Source organism: Psammomys obesus, unplaced genomic scaffold (genome assembly GCF_907164565.1).
Source record: "Psammomys obesus unplaced genomic scaffold, mPsaObe1.curated_primary_1811, whole genome shotgun sequence".
Classification (NCBI taxonomy): Eukaryota; Metazoa; Chordata; class Mammalia; order Rodentia; family Muridae; genus Psammomys; species Psammomys obesus.
Window position 1 is genome coordinate 26,240,208 of NW_026593286.1, and position 16,607 is coordinate 26,256,814.

The window sequence follows — 16,607 nt, forward strand, 5'->3', positions numbered from 1 at the left end:
TCTCTTTCTTTCTTTTTAAACAAAGGCTACTTAGTTCCTGCTGTCCTAGAACTCACTCTGTAGACCAGGCTGGTCTCTGCCTCCATGCTAGCTTCCATCCTTGTACTCTTTAAAACTGTCTCAGTAATTCCCTAAGTGTGGATGCTCTGCAGAAGGGAGAAACATGATTGATCTTCCAGACCACATTTGACAATGACAAAACATTACAGTTTAGGAATAAAATGTTAACTTTTTACAAGTTCCAGAGTTTACTTCAGGGATCTTTTATTCTTAGTTCTTTACCAATGGTAACCACACCCAAGCCAGAATCCCCTTGTTCACACCTTTCCCACCTTCCCCACAGGATCTCCACTGCAGAGTTCAACCCAGTTTTTGCATCCTGAGTGTAGGATTAGAAGAACTATCACACCCACCTTCCTCTGCTTTTTACAAAATTCAGAATAAAGGTGATCCATGAAGTTATGCTATTACTCTTCCTAACTATACTGGACATGTCTCCATTACTCAACAGGACAGCAGCTCTGTGCCTCTTCAGATCACTGCTCAACCTTACTGAAAAAAAGTGCTAAAAATAAGCAGTTCATTAAACTACTTAGATGTATTGTGGGAATTGCAATTTTATATTGCCAAGCAACGCAAACTTATGATATACAATGCAAGCTCTGCTCATCTGACAAAATTAAAAGACTCAAGCCCAAGAAACTGAGGATAAACATGTACCAGCTGGAAAAGAGAGAGAGCCCCGGGCCCAAAAAAGAGACTTTACAAAGTTTTTAAAAGCATGTTTATGTGACCGCACATAAATGTCTGTGTAAAAAGGGCATTATGACAGTTGATACCACAAAGATTACAGTAAGAAAAGCACTTTATGACAATATTTCACAAATTCACAAGGATCACTTTAATATACAAAGCAACTGCTACCATTCTGAACACAAAGCAGCCAGTATGTACACAGTGTTAATAAAATGCATGGTATCTTGGTACTTTTACTCTTTACACATAAAACACAAAAAGATTTAGGTAAAAAAATTTAAACAGGGCTGTTTCTAGATTGTGGGGATCTATAGAAATGTATTTCCCTTCTCATAGTTATCTGTACTCAACTCCAATAGAAACATCAGAGGTAAGCTGACACCCTGTTGTGTGCTGACAGTTCTGGGGAGTTATTCTCTACTCCAGTGGTCAAGGAGAAACCAAACTGCCAAATACCAGTCTAGGACTTCCCTGGTTACTTTGTTTTCAAAAGTTTCAAGTGACATGTCTAATTTGGAGATGATGCCTTCCCCTGGGGGCATTATAACCGATGTGAACAGAGCAGCCGAAGACAGCTTTACACAGAAAACTGCTAACTAGCACACTTCTTCACCAGCCTAATCTACACGCACAGAAAAATGCTGACAAAATTTCCCACTTTTAATATAAATAATTTTATTACATACACATTGAAGTGGCACCTGGGTAAAAATACGTCTATAAAGCATTTACCAATTCAATTTTAAAAAACATAAGAAAATAAAACCTCCCAAATATAATAAATCATTTCATGTGGCCAACAGATCATGATCTGCAGTGATCTTTCTTCCCAACTGGTTAGCTCAACATCTCAGACTTCATCTCATCTCTGAGACGTCCCTCCGACAGAAGCTTAGAAACGCTATCCTTCTGTGGGCAAGCCTGGGAAAGTAGGAGTTTCCTACTGTTTGACCCTTCTCAGATTCTTCCTATAGATCATTCATCTTCCTTTAACATTTACCCAGCTGGGACCTGCCCACACAGTTCCAGGATGGGGACAGGGCAGCCAGCTTTTGCTCTGCCTGTTTTTATACTGCCAACTTGCTTCTCAAACTTTGCTCTTATTTTTTTTTTAATTTTTATTTTTTTAAAAAATAAATTTCAAGCTAAAACACCTGAAATATAATTCCTCCATTCAAATGTTATCTGGTCCTTGTTAAAGTTTGTCTGCCCCTGAGGACACATACAAAGGCTTAAAAACTACATTCACAATCAGTAAGCGCACCACGAGCAGTGAGTCAGCGGAACTTCAGCACCCTGTTTGATTTGTTTGGAATTCTTCCATACTGACCCAACTTCATGATACGTTCAACCCCTCAAGGATTATATGCCTCTCTTGGCCATTGATTCTAGAAAGTCAAGGAAACCAGTTCCTAGTACATAACAGTGACTTAACTTAAAAAAGTCAACATTACTAACATTGAAAGTAATCAAGACACATAAGCCACCCAACAAAAACTCTAGTTGTGCTTTGTACAACTCAGTGGACAAGTTTATTTTACAAATAATTCACCTACAGGCCTAACAAAGCATACTTTACTTCCCCCAAAGCTGAAACCAGTCAAGTTTAGGCAGCATTTCTTTGAAGTCAACAAAGCCAAATTAAAATGATTTAGTAACGATGATTACATGGATTCCCACAATGACAATAAGCTAACTGCTGTAACAAAGTTTGTAATATTCTGGAAATTTTTTTGGCATACTCTATACAGAATTAATGTTGGGGTGAGGATGAAATTTAAAATTTTAAGTATTTTTCTTTCAGTATTTACTTCTGAAAAGTCTCAGTTAACCTTTTAATTAATTGGACAAGTCAAATCTAATTCCCAGATATTTAGCTTTTATAACATGCTTAAGGCTAGCTATGATATTGTAATCAATGAATAGCTTCCATTATGGAGTCATGATCTGAAGAGAGGAGGAAGACAAAAGGGTCAGTTGAGAACTCGCTGATGAGGGAACTTCCCAAGTTGCTGGGTCATTAAAAAAAGTGCAAGTTACACTGAACATTTACAAAGAATCTATGTAAATACAATCCCAAGTAAATATACAACTTTTGTCCTAGGCCTTGGGGAATGATATGCCAAGAGTTTTCAGTGTTACAAAGGCAAAACAAAAGCCTCTGGAAGAAACTGAAAATGAAGCAGCTATTGGTACAGAAACCAACTCAGGTGACTAGCTGACTGGAGTTGGCAGAGAACTAAAGCTTTCTAAACAGGAAAGAAGACATTTAGACTTAGTCACTTCAAGTAAGTAAAAGCACTAAGGGTTATACAAATGTTTGTTTCTAAGCCCCAATCTTTGCATGATTCCACGTCACTCACCCTCAATGTTGGAAAACAGTAGGGAGGAGTCCTGAGAGACAAACTCCAGCCAGATAACTTCTAACTGGACAGCCCGCCTAACTGCTTTTGTACTTTAGACACTAGCACTGATGCTGACCTACCATCAAATAACATTTCCTGACAAAAACCCCTGCTCAAACGAAACACCACAAGCCCAATATGATTCTTTAAAAAAAAAAAAAAAAAAAAAATCTTTTAAAAGCTATTTTCATAATGTTCTTACCGATGTTATAGCTGCCAGAAAAAAAGCAGGAAAAAAAAAAAAAAGCGTTGGGGGTTAGTTTTCAAGTGACTGGTAACATACCCAAAAGCATCAAGCCAAAAACAAAAACAAAACTAATAAAAAACCGGAAGAAAGGATAAAAGCCAGTTATGAGTGCTGGAGTAATAGTCACTGAAACACCGAAAGAGATGCAGGAGAATGCACACAAGTGTAGAATTTCATCTGACCTCAATACGCTATAATACTCAGCATTCCTGACATAACAGCTCTCAGAGCGTTTAGATGATATACTGTATGTATGTATATATGTACACATATATTACAAAATGCCACTTCCCCACCCACTCTATAACACCTAAACAAGCACAGCACCTAAGACAATATGATGGTTGCTAATACGGTACTTGCTTTTGATAAAGAACTTAGGTTGTATCTCATCAATTTTTTAAATATGAACATATTGGATCTAGCCCTTTCTAAACCACTTTTCAGTTAAACACTATCAAAGCTTGAAAACTCAGAAGAGTAATATATCAAAAATAAACCCCTCCCCATTTTATTTTTATTAGTTAATCTGTCCTATAGATAAAAGCGCCACATGGCCCTACATATGCAAAGTGAGCAATACCAAACTTGCTGTTTTCTAGGCAAATCAGTAGCGTATGTACAGATTCCTATGACAACATCTTCAGTCCCTTTTGGCCAATATGAAGAGAAAAACATCACCAGTAATGTGGCCACATACAATCTTGGATATAAGAGTATTTTAAAAATTATGTCATTTTCTTAAGAAAGATTCTCCACATAGCTCAAAAACAAAGTGTTTTTTTTTTTCTAATATTAAAAAAGCTTAAAGAGGCTTGATTTCTTTCTGTAGAAGCTGAAAATTTCAAGTTAGCTTTAGCAACTCCATGTATTTCTCACCAGTATACTCATGCTCCAGGCATAAAGGCCCTGGCCTCTGCAAATTACAATCTATCCAGCTACTAAGTGTGATTGAGACTGCCTTGGTTTGTGAAGGTTTATGGAGATCACCGATTTCCTAATTGTGGAGAAAGCCTCAACTTTTGAAGATAGACACTTAAGAGATTAAAACTTCAAAGCACTAGTCAATTTCTCCACTTGTGACATTTAAAATACTCAATCTGACATCTTGACTTAATGAGAATTCCAGTTTGTCAACAGATTTGTGACTTTGCTTCATTTTTGTTTCACCAAGTTTAGCAAATGATACATCTACATGCTGATATACAGACAATTTTATGTTCTTTCCCAGTAAGCTCAGCAGGAAAAACATCAAACTTTAGTCGTTTGAAAGCCTTCTTGAGAATCTGGCAAACTGTCCAAACATAAGGATTATAACACTCAAGTCTTAGAATTATGCTCCTTCACAAACTGTTCCTCCTTGAAAAAAGACAGTGGTTTGTTACAAATAATGTATAACATTTATAGGTAGTAACCTAAAGTCTTATTTTTAAAAATGGGCCAAATATCTAATGCTCATGTGTATACTGACATTAACACTAGCCTTCTTACTATCCCAAGAGCAAATATAAAACAATCTGGAGTCCAAGTTTGTTCTCAAACATGAAGAAATCTAACATGCCAGGCTCCACCTTCCTCATCTTTGTCTTTTAAAAACTTAAAGAGTTTCGATTTTATCAGACTTAGTGACTATAAGCAGCTATCACTAAGTCTTATCAGAAACAAGGTTACATATAAATGCAGACTATGAGTCAGGACTTAAATGGGGGGGGGTCTTTAGAAATAGTAGCTACTGAATAACTATAGCAGTACCACCTTTGTTGGGGAGGAAAAAAAAAGTGTTTTGCCAAATGTTGTACCACAGCAGACACACCAATGCCTGAAGAAAATTATTTTTCTCGTGTGCATTTAACACAATGTTTTAGAATCACACTTTCTGATAAAGTATGTGACTATAGCAAAGGTTGTCAGTTAGTACTTTTCTGGGACATCTTGAAAACTTTCCTGTTGGTGGCACAATGTAAATGCAACAGTGAATCATAAATAGCTTTTTAGGTAAATGAGTGACAATATAAGGAGTTTTGGAAGCAAGGACAAAAGCTTTTATTTATAAAAACCTTGTTATATACTCAAGGAGCAGGCTTCCTTTACCAGTTCATTACGATTTAGTACTAGTCAAAATAAGCTTTATGCTTTGATTTTAACTTAACTCAAAATTCACATACCATGCTTTTCACTCACTTGGTTACTTCTTTTAATGTATTCAAATTTCTGAACACACAGAACTGAATTAAGAAGTAACAACGGCCCCACAGAAGAGCTGTGGGTAATACAGGATGCTTCTCAGAACCAGGGACAACTTTTAGTCAGTACTCAAGAAAGAGTATACATAAAAAGCTTACTCCTCAACACTGAGCTAAGACCCTTATTTAGAGGGTACATCTTTGACCAGTTTCACATAATTCACAATGAGTGTAAAAACATCAACTTGGCAATCAGCACTTCTTCATTGCACCTTACTTACTTTCCTTATGCGCCCCACACATTATTTCAGCTCAAGAGGCTGGGCAATTCTGTCCCTAAGGCAGTCATGGAGTTCAGCACAAACCTTGAAATCATTAAAAAGAAAACAAACAAAAACAAAACAAAACAAACCTAAAACAAAAATTAAAAAGCCAAGATTTCATTTTCCTCATACCCGCCAACAATTTACAAATAAACAAATTATTACTTCTTGAGGATGGTGAGAGATGGAGAGCAGAAGTCTTTTCATGATTCCTGGTGCTGCACGTTTCTTGATGGGAGAAGTGGAAGTAGTTGTTGAAACATTCACAGTTTAATGCAAAAGCAGAAATGAATGAAATTCTGTAGTTGCTTTCAGGCAGTTTTGCGCATAGAAAAAAAGAAATGTTTAGAAAATAAATGTTTATTTTGTCTTTCTGGTTGTGGCCAATCCAGTCCATTTTCCACCAACAGGTGAACATTCAAATCCCAAGTTAATCTGATTTGTGGCAGTAAAGGTCTTTAAGTGCTTTTAGCTCCTCAATCAATGTCTTGTTTTGGTTTTCAAGCACTGCCACTCTGTTCTCTAAACATTTCACATATTCTTTCTTCTTTCTCCGACATTCTCTTGCTGCTTCCCTAATAATGAAAACACAAAAAAGTTTCATTCCACTAGTTTTAGAACAGAATGTTTTCTTGAGAAAAATCTAAATGAGCAAATGGTAAGTATTGTAGATACAATAAATGCTCAATAAATATGTTGAGGTTGCCTAATATAAGATGGTATGTAGGTAACAAGGCTCGTTGCTAAGCAGAACAACTTGAGTTGAGTGCTGAATCCCACATGGTAAAGAACATGCACATGCATACACACTAAATGTAAAAACATATTCTTTCAACTACTTAAAAAATACTTTTTGAGGAGGTGTGGAGAGCCACTTGTTTGTCACACTGCTTTGTTACTGAGCTCTCAGAAAAAAAAAAAATCATCCTGGCCTTCACCTGGATGGAGACATGGATAGGCACGATGTTTCACCAAGTTCACTTCCTTTTGTTTGTATGAGGATCATACAGAGAAGTGGTTGAGGTAAACAAATTTGACTTCTTCATGAACCCCTTTATTGTATCAAGATGCTTTGTTCTGACTATAAAAAGGGGCTGTGGAATAAACCAGTGTGACAGTTTCTACTGCCAGCCCTCTCGAACAGATCACATGTGTAGTGCCTTGGTTTTTAAATTTTCTTTCAGTCCTTACTCCCCACTCAGGAACTGTTGGATTCTGCTGGTGGGCTCCAGCAAGGAGGGGCTGGAGAGATGGCTCAGCACTTAGGAGCACTGACTGCTCTTCCAGAGGACCATGGTTCAAATCCCAGCATCCACATGGCAGCTCAACTATCTGTAACTCCAAAATGAACACTCTCACATAGACACCAATGAACATAAAATAAAGCTAAATAAGGTTTAAAAAATGCTTTTGGGAGCTGGGGAAATGGTTCAGTAGACAAAGCGCCAGAGGCACTAGCAGTGGGGCTAGAGTCATATCCCTAGCACCTGGTAAAAGCCAACAACTGGGTGGGACAGAAAGACAGAAGGATCCATGGAGTTAACTACCCATTCAGCCTAGCTCAATCATTGAGCTAAGGATTCAATCAAAGACTTTGTCTCAAAAACTAAGGTTGGTGTGAAATATGTAGGCTAACTATAGATCTCTTCCTCTTCCTCTGCTCCTAAACCCCCAGTCTCACCCCCAGCTCTGCAGAAGAGTACCTGCAGAGGCTTCCCTAAATACCCCTTCCCTGCTCCCATCTCCACTGGATCACAGATCTTCCCGTGCTAACCTCCCTTCCCTACTCACTGCCTTACCCCAGACACTAACTCCAACAGGGACTCCCTGAGAATCCACAGGGCACTCTGAACAGAAAATAAGTCAGTTAACTGCAGATCTTCACTCTCCTCTCCAAATCCAATCCCCCAGTCTCATCCATAGCTCTGCAAACGATCACCTGCTGAGGACTCTGTACCCCTTACTGTCCCCATCTCCTCACCCCTCCCTTCACTCCTCCAAGTCCAGTCCCTCAGTGTCATACCCAGTTTTGTAGCAGTCTACCTCTTATGGCTTCTCTTCATTCTCTGGTCCCATTCCCAGGATACTAAGCAGATTCTAAAAGCATTTTTAAATAAAGTTTAAAAAATGCTTTTGGGAGCTGGGAACACCCTTCTCTCCTCCTTCCTGTGCATCCCGCCCTCAGCACCATACAAGATCATCCCCATTTCTAAGTGTCAGATCCCTATACCTAGATACACATTTTACCTGGAATGCCCCGTGGCCACACCTATCAGGATCCCAGAAGAATTTCCTACTAGGCAACACCTCAGAGCAACCATGCTCTCCTAAGAACCAGAGAGCAACAAAAAACAATGAATAAAATACCCTCACAATAATCACAAGACCAGATATCAACACTTAGAATTACACTCTACTCAAACCAGATGCCCTGAGCAACACAGTTAAAACACAGAAAAAGACTTTCAAATACCCTTTATTAATATGAAAGAGGTCTTTAAAGAATAAATGAACACGCACCTTAAAGATACCTATGAAAACAAAAACAAGTAGTGAGAAGGAAAGGAATAAAACAGTTCAAAACCTGAAGGCGGAAATAGAATAAAAACAGAAAATCCAAACTGAGGGAAATCTGGAAATAAAAACTTTAAGAACTTGAACAGGAACCATAGAGGCAAGCCATACAAGAATACAAGAGATAAAAGAAGAGAACCTCAGGCTTTGATCAGTCAGAGAAAATGTTAAATCTAAAACATGGGACACTACAATAAACAACAAATTTAAAAATAACAGGCGGGCAGGAGGGATAAGAGTCCAGGCCAAATAAAACATTTTTTAACAAAAATCATGAAAGAAAATGTCCATAACCTAAAGAAAAAGATGCCTATCAAGGTTTAAGAAGCATACAAAACACCAACAGAATGGACCAGAAAAACACATTCTATTTGGCATATTATAATTACAACCCTAAACATACAGAAGAAAGAAAATTAGATGCCGCAATGGAAAAAGACCAAGTAACGTATAAAGGCAGACCTATTAATCAGAATTATACCTGACTTTTCAATGGATATTCTACAGATGCTAAGAGACCACAGATGTCAACTCAGACTATTATACCCAGCAAAACTTTCCATCACAACAAGGAGAGTAACATGTTCTGTGATAAAAACAAATTTAAGCAATATCTACCTACAAGTCTAGCCCTACAGAAGGTGCTAGGAGAAAAAATCCAATGTTAAGAGATAAACCACACCCGAGAAAACACAAGAAATAAATAATCCAAGTCCAATAAATAAAAAAAGGTAAACACACACACACCACCACCACCCTAATAACCACCACAACAAAATAAAAGTAATCAACAAACACTCCACATTGGTATCTCTCAAAATCAATAGTCTCAATCACCCAATAAAAAGATAAAGACTAACAGAATTGAAGAGAAAACAGGAACCATTCTTTTTGCTGTATTCAAGAAACACACCTTGACATCAACTCAGGGTAATAGGATAGAAAAAGGCAATCCTAGCAAATGGACCTAAGAAGCAAGCTGGTGTAGCCACTTTAATATCTTGACAAAATAGACTTCTAGCCCAAAATAATCAGAAGAAATAGGAAAGGATACTACATATTCTAAGGAAAAATCTACTAAGAGAACACTGCAATGCTTAAAATCTATGCACCAAACACAAGAGCACCCAAGTTCATAAAAAATCATCCTGCGTGAGATACGTCCAAGCCAGAAATACAAATATGGTATGTATTCCCTTGCATATGAATACTTGCTATTAAGTCAATGATGACCAAGGTACAATCTGTAAAATCTGAGGTTAGGGGGTCAAATAGATCTCATATGGAAAGCAAAACAGAACAGTTTTTTGATGGGTGGAGGTTTAGTGTGTATGTGTGTGTGTGTATGTGTGTGTGTGTTTGTGTGTGTAGCTACAATACTAGGATCAAGTGGGGAGAGGGAGCAGAGAGGACCACAAGGGAGTGAATAAATGGGGAGATACAGTTAAAATTAAGTACAGAAAGCTAACAGAAGCTTCCTAAAATATATACATATATGAAGGTGATCTATATGAAATCACCAATAATGAGGTAGACAGGCACCTGGACATCTCATCACTAAATGAAGCTTCCAGTACCAGAATTAGGTTGCCTCTAAATGAGTTGTTGGCCAAAGTGGTCCCCATAGGAATCCCTGAACAATCCAGTCTGTTGGCCCTGCTCTCTACAAACTTACAGTAGTGATTCACTGCTGAAAGTATCATATATACTAAACATTGACCATATGGAAGTAGAGCTGGTGCTTACAAGGAACCTTCATGTGTATGTTCTAGTGCCTTTTGTACAGGAAGGTACTCTGTAATCTAACAAAGGAGAAACGTTAATATCAACACAGCCACAAACCTCTTTAACTACAATAGTGTCCTGCCTTTAAGAAACCAACCTGTGTCTGATTTCACTTAAAGCCTACTCCATTAGATGGAACCCATACTGCACTGCTTGGGTTAGAGTAAAACCAAATACTACTGTTTTGTTTTGTTTTTTTTTTAAGGAGCAATAAAATGACTCCTAATAACATTCTGCTATACTCATAGATCAGTGCCTTGCTCAGCCACCAGAGGAGCTTTTTCCTGCAGCAGATGAGACAAACACAAAGAGACCCACAGCCAGTGAATATGCAGAGTGTGACAGAACTTGAACCACTCAGTCATCAAATCCCTCCACTCAGGGTACAGAGAATCCTGCAGAAGACGAGGAGGCAGAAGGAAGGTTAAGAGCCGGAGGGGATGGAGGACACCAAGACAACATGTTGTTGCCCTCTAGCCCCCACACAACTGCATGTGCATATGTCTGTACACCTACAGCAACACGTACACACCAAGAGCGAAAATAAGTAAGTGCTACTGGGACAGCTGGATATCCACAGGAAAAATGATGAGACTGTTCACTTGTCATTTACCATATACAAAAGTTAGCTCAAAATGGACGAAAGATCTAAATATAAGACTTAAATGTATAAAACGTTTTTAAAACAGAATGGTTCTGAAGCTTGATTTAGCAGTGATTTCTTATGAACAACACTGTTAACAATAAAAACACAATTTCACCACATTTAACAAGTTCCCGTACATCCAAAGATACAATCATCAATGCAAAGTCAGTCTAAAATGATAGACTAGTTTTGAAGAATGGATTATGATTAATGAATAATAACTACAATCTGACAATAAAATAACCAGTTTAAAAATTTTCACTGGGCTAGAAAGATGGCTCAGTTGGTAGAGCACTTGCTACAGAGAGAGACTCTGAGCCTGATCACCATAGCTGCTGGGCACATGCCTGTGATCCAAGTGACAAGGAAGCAATGACAGGTGGGTCCCTGTGGCTTCCGAGGTAGTGAGTCTAACTCACTGTCAAGTTCCAGGTTCCTCATTTTTTTTTTCACAAAAAATAAGGTGGAGAATTATTGGAGAAGACACCAGACATCAAGCTCAGGATTACACACACAAACACACAAACACACACACACACACACACACACACACACACACACACACGCCTACATAAAATTTTAGCACAGACTTAGATGATACACAGATAACCAACAGGCACAAAAATGGTGCTCAGTATCACCAGTCACTAGGGAAATGCAAATCTAAACCACAAGCCTGTACTTCACAATGAGTAGGGTGGCTGTAGTAGAAATGATAATCACTATCATAAGAAAATATTAAGTGAAAGGATATAAGAAACTAGCACACTTTTATCTATAGTTGGTAATATAAACTGCCAAAGCTGAGCAAACATGTAGAAAGCAGTGCATTTACAAAAGGCCCAATTTCTGCCAAGCTGACTAAACAGAATAGGTGTATGTGTGCATGTAAAACATTATGAATAGAATTAAGCATAGAATTCAATCTCACTTTTTTTTTTTTTTTTTCCAAGATAGGGTTTTTCTGTGTAGCTTTGACCATCCTGGAACTCACTCTGTAGACCAGGCTGGCTTCAAACTCACAGAGTATCGCTTGCCTCTGCCTCCCAAGTGCTGGGATTAAAGGCTTGTGCCACGACTGTCCAGTCAAACTTTACACACACACACACACACACACACACACACACACACACACACGCACGCACGCACGCACGCACACACACATGCACATCAGAAGTATATAAGAATATATATTTATATATGTCATTCATACATACATATATATATATATATATATATATATATATATATATATATATATCAAGATCTTAAAGAAATCATAGTACAGCTGTGTCTATAGCACTCTTCACAATATTCAAGATACCCAAAAGTAATCCAAGTGTCTCTTGACAGGCAGATGGAGAAAATGTGGTATTTACATACAATGAAATATTGCTTGGCCTTTAAAATGAAGAAAATCTTGATATATGCTATAATATGATACTGCTATGTGAGGTAAGCTAGTCATAAAAAACAAAACTGTAGTAACGTCTACTTCTAAGAGGTGGCTAGAGTAAAAATTCATAGGACGGAATGAGGCAGCCAAGGAATAGGGATGAGGTCATGAGGAACCGTTTAAAAACAGAGGAGCTTTGGGGGGTTTCCTGTTTTGAGATGGGATCTCACTCTACAGTCCAAGTTACCCTGGTACTTACTATTGTAGCCTGAGGTGTTCTCAAACTCATAGCAAACCTTCTATGTGAACCATGGATAGCTCGAATCATAGGCATGAGGCATAAGGCTGAGTGTTTTGCAAAATAAAAATGTTCTGGAACTCTTTTAATCGTCAAGACATTAAATTTTTTGTTTGTTTGTTTTTAATGATTAAAAGGTTAGAAAAATCTTAACAGCTGACCAGCGCGTTGGCACATGCTTATAATCTGGCACTCAAGAGGCAGAAGCAGATGGACATCTGTTAGTTTGAGGCCAGCCTGGTCTAGGAAGTGAGTCCAAGACAAGTAGGCTGCACAGAGAAACCCTATCTCAGAAAAAAAAAAAAAGAGAGAATGAAAATTTATTCTTCAGCAAGCTTCAAAACAAACTCAAGCTTAAAAGCTACATCTATTATTCAATAATCCTAGCAGTTAAAAGTAAAAATATTCTAGTTTTGTAAAACATAATAACCAAGCAATTTTACAGTCCATCATCTGTAATGGAAGCAGGTTATGTGCATGCCCCCTTACGAATTATGCAAGGAAGAGGTAAATGCTCAGCCTTACTGAGTATAAAAAGAGATGACAATGTTATATACCTCAAAAGTCTTACAAGGAATACTCCCAATCAACGTATGTAAAACACACAAACACTGCCTGTTCTGCTATTATTTCAAGAGATTTCAAGTGCTACCACATCTGTGATAGATGTGGACATTACACCAGTACTGAACAAATGTTCTCCAGAAATAAGATTCAGTTCAACATCCCACTACACAGTACAGAAGGTGAGTGGAGTGCTTTAGGACCTAGAGGAAGTTGCTGATCTAGAAAGGATGATAGTGGAAATGAGTCAGAGGTCAACTTAGTATACTATGTTTGATTCTTTCCTTTTTCAGTGTCTTCAATCCCTCCATACTACCTACATCTTTTCTCTTTTGCTTACAAATTTACATAGGTTTTTAACTGGGCATGCTGATATATGTCTACAAATTCTAGTAGACATGAGGCTGAAGCAAGCAGAGTGTACATCTGAGACACTGACTATAACCAGGGCCAACCAGTGTTACAAATAACATACATTCTAAAATATACAATTTACACAGGTCTTTGCAATCTTAATCTGCATTAATTATTCAATTTAAAAACTATGTGTACTGGGGACGGAAGAGATGGTTCGGTTGGTAGTGTTTGTCTTACAAACATGAAACCCAAGTTTGACCCCAGAGCCAAGTAAAAAAGCCAGGCATGGTTTGTAGTCTCAGCACCGGAGAGGCTGCAACAGGTCCCAGCCAAGCTTGCTTGATAAGCTCCAGACCAATGAGTGAAAGATGGATGACACCTGCAAATACAACCAGAGATTGTTTCCTGGTCTCCACACATAAACAAAACCCACGTACTGGTCCTGGCTGTTGCCCAGGATGTAGTGACAGGATAAAGTCCCTCCTATTCTCATTGTTATAAAGAGGATTACTAAAATTTAAGGAGACAAAACACATCCTTACTTGGGATAGAGGCAACTGGATAACAGTTCACTTAAACTAGGTAAAATCTTCTGAGAAGGGTGGTTTTAACCTCTGAGGAGCTTTCTTCTCTAGAAACCCCACCAAGCAGTAAGAAAAGAATGTAAAATCCTAAAATTCTGGGTGGTAGAGACATGGAGGAAGGAACACAGCTGGGCAGAAGAAACGAGAGAAACTGTGGCGAGCTATAAGTGCAACAACATGTTTCGCTTCCATCTTAAGAGTCTTGCTAAGTAGACCAGGTTGGTCTCAAAATCTGTCTTCTGGCCCAAGTGCTGGGATTATAGGAAGCTCCCACACCCTGGTTGAGTAAAGCTTAAAGCATAAAGAAAGGGATGGGCAACCTTCCTGGCCTTAGGCAAACACTCACTGTAGCCAAGGGAAATCTGTGTGGACCAGCTCTTTGACAGAGAAGTTTCACAATCCTGAGACCAAGAAAGGGACAGATGCCTGAGACTCAGCCTTAATCAGTACAGACACTCCTAGAAAATAGGTCTAAATAAAACACCTTATTTAAGCTACAGTACACAAAGATGACAGTAAATTAAAATCAAACAGCTAATGTTCAGATAGGGTCTATGTGACCCAGATCTCCTGACCCTCTAACCTCAGCCTTCAAGTACAGTGATTACAGGCATGTACCACCACACCAGCCTGTTGGATAACATCTTATTTATTTACACAGAGATTTCCATTGTGCCTTGTTGCTCGTTTTGTGTGGCTATGGGGAGGGTTTGCTACCTCATAACCATGTTCATCTGTGAGGATATACCCAGAGATAGTAAGAACACAAGGACTCAGACTTACTGTTCTCACTCACTGATGGATTCAAACTCATATGGACTATTGGGAGGTGGTAGCACTGTAGAGAGTTAGGTATAGATGGAGAAAGTAGGTTTCTGGGTATGCCTCTGAAAAATATGACAGGGGCCTGACCCCTTCCTGCTACTTATCTGCCATGAGGTGAGCAGCTTTGGATACATGTTTGTGCTGGCATAACATTTATATCACCTCAAGCCTAAAGCAATGGGTCTAGCTGACAAGGCACTAACATCTCTAAATCCACAAACCAAAGTAAGTCCTACCTACCTATCTCCTTTAACTTTTTGTACAGGTATTTTTCAAAGCTATATAAACTATCTGGCATAAATTTCCTTTTGTGGAGGAGGCCTCATATCCAATCACTGCTCCTGTAACAGTCATGCCACTACTGTAAACACCCATGGGCACACACTGCGTGGCAGCATGCATGGATGGACAATGCTGCTTCCAGAAGACATGGGTTACTAAAAATATCAGTGCCAATGAGGTAACACCCTACAAGTCAGGTAGACCTCAAAGATTCCCAACACAACACAGGCTATTACCACTGCTCTTATTTGCTTAATGTAACTATAGTGTGATAGTGTCACATAACTACTAAAAACACAACACACTTTAGTTGCTGGACATAGGGAAATCAAGCTGGAACTGATATGGAAACTTCCTCTCGGCTGGCTGCCTTGTACCATGCTGAATGTTGCTACTCTTCAAACTGGAGAAGAAAAATGTTCAGTGGACTTACCCAGGATAGACCTGCATGTTACAATACTATCCTGCTTGGCAAGATATAGATATGTGAAATAGTAGCATTATATAAGGGGGCAACAAACTGCTTTCTCACTGGATTCAAGGCCTGCTCCAGAGGAGAAAATTCATGTCTACTGCTATAAACATACTTAAATGCCCATGGCCTGGAAGATACAGTCCCTAGGCAGGGGCTGGGGTATGTTTGATAACCTACTACTGTTGTTTTGCTGAATGGGCACACATAGTTAAACTCTTTCCAAATATTTGTTTATACCTATAGACTAGTACTGTTCTTAACCTGGGTGTGAGAAGCTTTTCTGCAGTGTGCAGCAGTCAATACAGAGGCTTCTAACCAAAAAGCGTGTGACTGTTGAGTGTTTTGCCTTAAATAAAACATCTACACCAAGGCCTAGAAAGGTTTTTAAATTTAATAGGGTCAAATCTATTTAACGTTTATACCTCCATCTCTGAAAAACCTATTTAAATCCCCTTATAATACTGTAGGATACTACATAACGGGAAGAGCAGTAAACTGTATTACCCTCACAATGATGCCCTCTCTGTGGGAAGAATTCCCCCGCCCCAGCCCACTGACTTTAGCTTGTCCTTCTCAGAGTTGTAGCCAGTGGACACAAATGGCTGAGCTCTACACACTCAGGTATGCCCCTCAAATGCAGAAAAGAAAAAGAAAAAGAAAAAGAAAAAGAAAAAGAAAAAAAAGCAACACTGCCCTTTCCCTGTTGCCACAGAAAGGCTATGTCTTGGAAGTGCTGCTCTCCCTCAGTGGGGATCCAGGAAGCAGCTGGCAATGAGGAAGAGATATGAAAACAAGCCAAGGCAACTGACTTGGAGATATCAATGTACAACTTACATTGTGAAAGGAAGAGGTCCTGTTGTTCCAAGACACTGAGAATTTTTAAGTTATAGTAACACTTTGAAATAAT

At 38.7% G+C, this 16,607-nt stretch overlaps 1 protein-coding gene across 4 annotated transcripts in view; it reads right to left on the reverse strand.

Moving 5' to 3' along the window:
- Positions 1–771: 771 nt before the first annotated feature.
- The window catches only part of Creb1 (cAMP responsive element binding protein 1), a 62,740-nt gene continuing 46,904 nt past the window's right edge, over positions 772–16,607 (reverse strand). For all 4 annotated transcript variants that reach the window (XM_055616541.1, XM_055616540.1, XM_055616539.1 and 1 more), the window contains one exon: positions 772–6,489. In XM_055616541.1, the coding sequence (XP_055472516.1) occupies positions 6,345–6,489 (145 nt within the window). In that variant the 3' untranslated portion in view covers positions 772–6,344. The remainder of the gene's footprint in view (positions 6,490–16,607) is intronic.